The following is an 8,642-nucleotide window of genomic DNA, read 5'->3' as shown; positions in this document are numbered from 1 at the left end:
GCTGCCAAATGCTGGGAGAAGGTCCCTAGGTGGGGTAAAATTCCCTTCCACTAGACCCCTAACACTGATCGAACCCTACTTGGAAAGGAACCCTGGGGGAGAAGGTGGGGTGAGGATCTCTAGGGCTAGGACCAACCTTAGTTAGCTTCCAAGTTGTCCCAGGGGACTTTTGTGGGGTCACAGACAGAGATGCAAGCTGGGCTAAAGAACTGACTTTCAGCCTACCCTTCAGATGACTCTAGAAGCCCTGGACCTGTGCAGCCCTAGAGAGCTTGGTACCAATGTCTTCTCGGAAGGAAAGTTGGAGGGATGTGCAGACACATACCTGCTGGGCCATGCCTGATCTAGGCTGTCCCTCTCTGCAAAGACTACTATTGCTGTGATGTGGTTTTAAAACGAGAGATTGGGGACTAAAATTTGACGAAGTGTTGCGGAACCCAGGACCAAACCGGGCTCCCACTGTGTTATGGCTGGGCTGGGGGCGTGGGGGGGCGGCGTCTTTTGGAGGGTACTCCTAACACGGGTGGGGGCCCACTACCTTCCGCTCCAGAGGGGTACTGGCACGGCACTGCCGGTTCTCTCCGCCTTGGGCACGGGGCACAGTTCATTGGCAGCCCCGCGAGCGCAAACGTGGAGTTCCCAAAGGCTTTGGCTACGAGGGCCGATTCTTCGCATGCGGAGTCTCTGGAAAATACGGGGCGCCTAGCAGAGCCTGGAGGTTGTCCCCGAATCAAATGACCCTCAGGACTTCGTATCCTGGGCCGGGTTGAGGGTACACCTCCCACCGCTGTGGCTGCCGCGGTGTGCGCCAAAGACCAGATGCGCGGTTTCTCGCCACTAGGACAACGCATAAGCATCGTGGGGCCCCCAGGCTCGGCCGCCGCGAGGAAGTCAGCTTCTTCTGACCCCGGGGGTTCACTGAAGCGGAAGCCGGGCGCTGGCAGGCCGCACTCCCTGCTCTCCAACCGGCTCTGTCGAGCAACCGCGGCGCAGGGCGCAGGCAGAGGCGGTGCGCCTTTCTGGAACTCGGCCAGTCGGTCCGCAGCTGTGGCCGCCACCGCCTCATCTTCTTCGGCTTCCTCCTCTTCGTCCTCTTCCTCCAAGTCTTCCAGATCACTCAGTCGAAGCCCCTGGGCCTCGTGGCTAACAGCAGCGTCTGCAGGAAATCAAGAGCAAGTGAGAAAAGCGCCAGGACCCAAGGGAAATCCAAGCCAGGGGCCAAGCCTGAGAAGCTTTTAGCGGGAAGTGCTTGGCACTCTGGGGAGTTCTCTACATAATTCACCAGTCTTGCCACTCCCTCCCTTACACTCCAGCCCCTGAGACGGCTGCCTGCCGGCCAGCCGGGGGGAAAGAATTCCCCTGCTGGCTGCTGGGCTCTTGGAAGATAAGTCCACTCGGATACAGCCACAGCGAAGCCAGGGAACGGCATCGCACTTTGCAGGCTGGAGTCAGGATTGGAGAAAAGGCTTCAGGCAACGCCAACGCCCACAGGTGTATGCTGTTCGATAATTAACGTCAGCCAAGTTCCTGAGTGATAACCTAGAGGTATCTAGGTATTGGATATATAAGGAATGAGCCCCAGTAAGACACCTTCCAGTGAAAAGAATGTGCTGGGGGGGGGCACATGCTCTCATAGCGATGAGTATTGTAGACACCTAAAACAGATGTTTTCCTAGAAAAGAACTGAGGAGCTAATTCAGCTTGAATGAGGAGGTGACCATTTGAAACTAAGAGGAAGTTGGTCCTGTGGGAAACTTTTAAGTAGTGTGAAGGGAATGGGCAAAAGTCCTGGGGTGTGCATCTGCTGTGTGTGCGTAGGTAACAGGAGCACCTTCCAGAAAATCTGACCCCCAAGCACGCAGATTTGGGAGGCTTTGGATCACACTGCCTGACGGCTTCTATCAGCCCACCTGCCAGGCGTGTGGTAAATGCTGTGGTTGGTTACCTTTGATGTCACCATTAAGGCAGTCCAGTGACTCTGGGCCCTCCGACTTCCTCTCCTCTCCACCTTTATTCTTGGGAGCCCAGGTCATTTTATTCTCTTTCTTGAGGCGCCGGCGTGCATTGGCGAACCAGGTGGACACCTGGGTGAGGGTCATCTTGGTGATGATGGCCAGCATGATCTTCTCGCCCTTGGTGGGGTAGGGGTTCTTGCGGTGCTCGTTGAGCCAGGCCTTGAGGGTGCTGGTGGTCTCCCGGGTAGCGTTCTTTCGGCGTCCTGCACTGCCCAACTCTACCCCACCATACCTATAACGGAAAACTCCGGCTCAGGTTCTAGGCTGGGAACAAGGTGCTCCAGGCAAGGGACCATCTGCAGCCTGAAAGTGTGGTTTTTGCCCTGCCCCCTGCCCCTTCCCATCCAGGCTATGGGCAAGCATGTGTGGGCAAGCCACCCAGGTACCCCACTCCTCACCGGTCATACTGGTACTGCCCCAGCGTTGGCTCGTAAGGATAATAGGCTCCTGGTTGGGCCAAGCTGGGTGTAAAACTCCCTGCCGTCTCCTTAAATTCATACTGTGGATTCTGGTGGGAGACAAAGAGAACTGAGCAAGATACAGAGGAAACGGGTGCAGGGAAAAGATTGAAGTTGAGCCTGGTTCACATTCAGGGACCACCACTTACATTGGCTGTGAGAGATCTGCAGATCTCTTTAACAACTCTGTGCCTCAGTGTCTCTCTGGGTAAAATGCAGGTGGCAATATTACCTAGGGGTTATTGAAGAAGACTGCACTGGTAGAGAGCTTGGGGGAATCTATGTCTACAATATAAGCGGTAAAACACATTAGCTAAGCTGATTACTTTCTATTCTACCCTCCCAGCCTGGGAGTTCCCCAGCTTCATTCCCCTGTCCAGAGCTATCCTAGACCCGCTGCATAGTTGGCGCTTTAGAGAAGGGGCTGAACTTCTCCAACTTCAAATCCCCATCTGTAAATTGAGAATAGTTAAAGACTCACATCCCAGAATTGATAAAAACACAAATGTTTTGTAAACAGTAGGGAATTCTGCAGACTGTAAAGTTATGTACAGTTGAAATTTTTCATGAGTTGTCGATTCTTGATTTACCCTGGGGTGAATCACCTGTGGATTTTACCTGCTGCTGCCCCTCCCCCTCCTAAATACTCCAGGTGTTCCAGCAAGCAGCCCCTGCCTTTCCACTGGGACATACTCACCAGGGCCCCATACAGTGGAGTGGGCTCTGGGCCATAGGGCAGGTACCCAGAGTAGCTCTGGGCCGCTGCGTATGGAGCTCCGTAGATGCCCAAGGCAGCGCCCAGCTCAGGCCGGGCACTGCCCAGCAGCCGACTGTCGTAGGGGGCGCAGCAAAGAGCAGACGTGGGACTGGAGCCTGAGGTCACATCAGAGGCAGAGCGAGAGGCTGATTCGCAGCAAGTGGCGCTGGAACTTGCCGACACCAGAAACTAGAGAGACAGAAAAGGGGTCACCAAAGGTTAGGCACCCTCGCCTTTCGCTGGCAGGAGTCAGAGGGGAGCCAGAAGGAGCCTGCCTGCTCCCTTCTTCCTTCTGCATTAACCAACAGCTGCAGAGTGCTGAGCATTCTGGGAGGGGAACTTTCCATCACAATTTACCCAAACTGCTCTGACAGGTCTCTACACCATTGTAAAAGCACCAGAGTCCAGACCAACCAAACCAGTTCAAACAAGAATTACAGACCAAATGACTGTCTTCTTTCTGGCTCATCCCCACCCCGCCCTCACCCCACAAAGGCAGGAACTATCACCAACACTTCATTCCTATTCATATCCAAGAACCAGAAAGAGTTGATAGATGTGTGTCCAGGATCACACAGCCTGGGTCAAAGGTCGAGCTGGCACAAGAGCCCAGGAAAATACACTTGGCTCTCTGTTGGTGAAACCAGAGAACAGTTGTGGGGCATCGACAGAATTCTCCCAGAACACTCTTGTCACTGGCCAACACCTTAACCCTATTTCGGAAGAAGGAAGGAAGTAGAAGAGGGTCCTTTGGATGTGCCAAAGATCGAGTGAGATTAAGAAGCGAGGTCATCAGATGAGCTATCCAGGGAGAGAGGGACAGGACTCAACACTCAAGGTCTCCACCCCGCCCCCCCAAGAGTCTTGTCCACCTTAGACATCTATACAGAGATCCCACCCACCGCTCTAAGTATGGTGACAGTGCCCACGCGTGGATCACACCATTTCCAGCATGCAATTGGGAGCTGACCCTTCTCAGTCATTGACTGAGGGCGTTAAAGGAGGTTGGGGGGGGTCTTCACTCCCTCGGACTTCCCACGGGTCAGGGTCAAGGGGAGGACGAAGCTCAGCGGGAGACGCGCGCGTGGAACCTCCTGGGTAGACACGCGCACTGGGCACCCCCCCCTCTCCACCCAGTCTGCGGGTATTTCTCACCGAGGCACTACTTACCTGGGACGTGCCGCCGTAAGGGTGTCCAAAGTGTGGGAAGGACATAGCGCTTGGCTGTCCGTCCTGATGGGTCTCCTAGTTCTCTTACAAGGTCCGCACTCCACCGCGAGATTCTGAGCCCCGGGCCGGGTGACGACACCTTTCCTTACACTGCTGCGAGTGTCCAGCGCCCGTTCGTCGGCTGGCTGGGCGCAACTGGAGGCAGAGCTGAGGGCAGCCTAGCTGCCGAGCCCTGCGCTCCTGAAGGCGCCCCTCCGGCCCGTGGGGTCCAGAAGACAGAAGGGCCCATGGATGGGCAGGGGAAGGAAGAAAGCGCGGCTTTTCCAAAAGCGCGCGGTGGCGAGGTGAGGTGCGGCGCGGGGCTGTGAGGCTCCCGAGGTGTCCCCGTCCAAGGTGGCCAGAAGCTCAATGTGACGTCACGGTAATCCCGGGCTGCCAGAAGGAACCCCGGGCCCCGAGGCCCCGGGCCACCAAGCGTGCCAAGTGCAGCCAGCCCGTGTGTACGCGCGCGCGATCTCACCTACACGCAGGTTTGCTCGGGGAGGTTTTGTGTAGTGGATGAGGATCGTCAAAGATCCTGACCCTCTCTCCAGCGTTAGATCCGACCTCCTTTTGCCTCAAGCTCATAGGCGCGAGCGAGCGCGCGCGCACACACTCACATACACACACACACGTATACACACAGAGACCCTCTCCAAATTACCCGGGAGAAGCGGGAGCAACGCCTCCCTCCGCGCAGCGCAAGGCCCTGGGCGCAGCGCGCTCGCCTCCTCCTCCCCTGCGGCCCCGAGGAGGCGAGAGGCAATCGGGAAGGCGAGGGAGGAGAGAATACAAAAGAAGAGACCTGGAGAAAAGTGGGGGAGAAAGGCAAGAGGGAGAAGGAGGAGGGGGAAAGGAGAAAGAGAGGAGGAATCCGAGTGCACCGAGACGCGCGCGGGGGGTGGAGGAGGGAGCCGGGGTGGGCGAAGGCTGGGCGGAGGCTGAGGGCTGGCAGGTGGAGGAGAGCCGCCCGAGGCTCCGGGGAGAAGCCTCCAGCCCTCCTCCTCCACCTGGCCGCTGTAGCAAAGTTTTTTTTCTCCCACCAGGCCCCGCGCTCTTGGGAACAGCTCAAGGCAGCGTCGGTGGACCCACTGGGTTTGCCCATCTTTGTCTTTTGGGGGAATCGGGCTCGGGTCTCTGGCTCCCCCAAGACCCTGTGGCTAATTCCAGCTTCCTAAACTTTAGCCTTTGCCTGATCCTTGATCCTGGGGTTGGGGTGAGTGCGGGAGTGGGGGGCGGTGTCTCTGCAGCTGCTTCGCCCTCCACTAGGAGGAAAAACATCCCTCTCCAGGCCAAGGTTCAGGCCTGTTAGGATGTAAACGAGCCCCTCCAAGTCTGACCCTTGGCACCTGCAGACTAGGAGCTCAGACCTCTGGGCTTCTCTGAAGGCTAGTCTGTGCTGCCCGGAGCGCGCGAGGCCCGCGGTGTCTGCCTGGGAGCCCCGGAGAGTGAAGAAGGCGTCAAGGCCCGGCTGCAGACGCTGTGTTCTGCTGGGGGTGGCGCTGGCGAGCCGCAGTGGAGAGCTCTGGTAGGGAGGCCCATCCCCTGTGCTCTGCCTGGACACCGGGCTGGGCCCAGGGGTGTGACTCCCTCTATCCTATTCCAGGAATCCTCGAAAGGGCACTAGTGGGCCAAGGGGTGGTGATGATGGTGGTAGTGCCTGCTGATAATCAGAAAGAGACTGAGTCCTCTAAGCTGTTCCCTGGATAGGGGACTTCCAGGTTGGGAGAGCTGCTGATCCTGTACACATGAAAGGTCAGTCCCTAGACCTTGGGATGTCCCACTGGGCGTCTCCAAATCCCCAACAGGGACTACCAGACATGCAAGGGAAGGTGTTGTCTTCCACAGCTGCCACCACCGCCTGTATCTGGTAGAGCTTGCCGCCTGTAAACCTCAGATAGTCTTTTTTGCATTCACAGGGTCACATGGTGTTTGATACTTTATAACCACGCATCCCCCTCCCCGCAACTCCTCCAGGAATAGTGAGGGTTGATTCAAGGGTCGAATTGTATTTTTGAATTAAAACACAAGATATGTGGGCCAGAGAGATGCTAGACCTTCTTGCCAGGAGGAGGGAGTTGAGGGATGTGTGTGTGTGAGCTCCTGGCCTGTGCCAACTAGTAAGATCCAGAGCCAGTGACCTCTTTAGAATGACGTCTCCAGTACACACCCCTCCTCTTTTTTTCCTTCACAAATTGTACAATATTTTCCAGGACCTTAAAGAGGCCACAGATCTCAGAAAACTCGGGTCTCAGGGATTACTAGCTCTAGGACAAACTATTCTCAATACTAGGAAACCCAGGTGCTGTTGACTTGGAGAAAACTCCCTTTCAACCTGGTGAACTCATAGTTAGAAAAAAGAATTATGCTTATATTGCCAAGACTGACTGAGTGATAAAAATTCACAGTAATAAATAGATTTCTTGATATTTCAAAATGCTCTTTGGAGTCATCCACCCATTTGTAGCTTGGAGACATGTAAGCCTTTTTTTTTTTAAAGTAAGAATCGGAAAGTATTCATTAAATTAGTCCTTTGGGGAAGATTACTACTAATTAATTAATTGCAAACATTTCCAGAGGGAAGGTATGTCAATTGTAAAGTAATAAAATTAGATAGTTGAAATACTTACTCAGCAACTTTGATTACTCATTTGTTCCTTTGCAGAATTTTTTTTATGACAGAAAAATGGGGATGGTGGTGGAGGAAAAGCATTAGCCTTGTCCCTTGGTGATATGGTTGCAAACGACTGTATAGGATTTATTGATTTCCAGCTGATTTATAAGACCTCTGTGGTATCACTGCTGTGTGCCCGCGCACCAAGCCTCCTTCTTGTCTTTGCTTTATGATTACAGAAACACAGCAAGAAAAAGAAGAAAACACAAAAAGGTTAAAGAAAATTACATCAGAAAGTGAGACAGTGAGAGTATATGTACATTTTTTTTCTCTTTCTGTGCAAGTGGAAAATAAACCAACAGAAGAGCATGCTTTATGGTAAGGGTGCTTTTCTGTTGTCTTCAAAGTTGCTTTGCAGTTTCATTGGCTTATTATCAGAATGTCTCCCAGGGAGGAAGGTCTGTCCTGGCTTCTCTGTGTTTCCACTCTTAGGAGGCCCTGATGAATATTTTCTGCTTAGAAAGAGGCCGAACCACACCCATGCTCCCTATGTAGATGACATTTGATTGCTACCACTTTGAGCTTTGGATGGGATTTCCTTCAAAAAAAAAAAAATGCTCTTCTCAGTATTTTAGGACCCTTGTAACAAAACAAAGCCAGGAAATTTTCAACCAGTATCCACCTCTGCCTGGCAGAAATCTCAGGTGGAAAGGCTTTTCTTAGGAAGTTGGGCTCAGAAATGCTTCTGTGGAATTTGCTTCCTGTTTCTTCTCAGGTTCTCACTTCCACAGCCTGGTGCTCTGGGCACCTCCATCTTCTCCATTTGCTTTTCATTGCTTTGTTCCAGGCTGATTAATTTGGTTTCGGAAGAAATTTCCCCAGTTGTATATGTTTGCACATATAATTTTATTGAAGCAAGTATCAGATATTGACCCTCTGAGCTAGATTTAAGGGAATCATCCCTCTGAATGTACTTTTGAACAAATAATATACATTCCTTTGTTGTCTTCTGCAACGTGTCTAATAGTTCCTCTAGCTGCTCATTAAAATGTATGCAAAACAAAGCAAACAAAAGCCTACTTAGAGCACCAAGAGCCCTAAGCCACATTGTTTACTTGATGTATTATTACTTTGTGTTAAATGCACTGAAGTTCCTGAGGAGGCAGAGAGAGGGAAGTGTGTTCCACAAGGAGCTTCTGGGAGGGTCTACCAAAAGAAAAAAGAAAAAAAAAAGGAAAAGGGGAAACAACAGATCATACTGCATTATTCTGAGTTAAAAACACTCTGATTCCTAAAAACAGAAGTGATCTATAAAAACAGAAGCAATTACAGGAAGGGAGAGAGAAATACCTAGAAACAGGACAATCTCCCCTCCCCCCATCAGCTTCAAACCTCTGGAATTATAGTGGAGTGATTGAGTAGATCAGCACAATAAACAGAGTTGAAAATGTGCTAAGTTATCTTTTTTTCTTTTTGAAGAATGGAGTTTCCTAAGCGACTATTTTTTGAACAGAGAAGAATGAAATTTCCTGCAATCTATGCATGAATGAACAAGTGCATCTGGACAGATGCATCCATAATTTATACTG

The 8,642-nt window shown here is 52.3% G+C and overlaps 1 protein-coding gene across 1 annotated transcript; it reads right to left on the bottom strand.

The window, feature by feature from the left end:
- Positions 1–464: 464 nt before the first annotated feature.
- Positions 465–4,445, bottom strand: Irx6 (iroquois homeobox 6). The gene is made up of 5 exons (XM_069992282.1): positions 4,401–4,445; positions 3,171–3,419; positions 2,414–2,523; positions 1,946–2,247; positions 465–1,156 (listed from the first exon to the last, which is right to left on the bottom strand). The coding sequence occupies exons 1-5, from the start codon at positions 4,443–4,445 to the stop codon at positions 465–467; spliced, it is 1,398 nt and encodes a 465-aa protein (XP_069848383.1).
- Between the last annotated feature and the right edge of the window lie 4,197 nt (positions 4,446–8,642).

Source organism: Dipodomys merriami, unplaced genomic scaffold (genome assembly GCF_024711535.1).
Source record: "Dipodomys merriami isolate MVZ:Mamm:240054 unplaced genomic scaffold, mDipMer1.0.p SCAF_41, whole genome shotgun sequence".
Taxonomy (NCBI): Eukaryota; Metazoa; Chordata; class Mammalia; order Rodentia; family Heteromyidae; genus Dipodomys; species Dipodomys merriami.
Note: the sequence above shows the minus strand (reverse complement) of the source record. Positions and strands in the feature narration are given on the sequence as shown.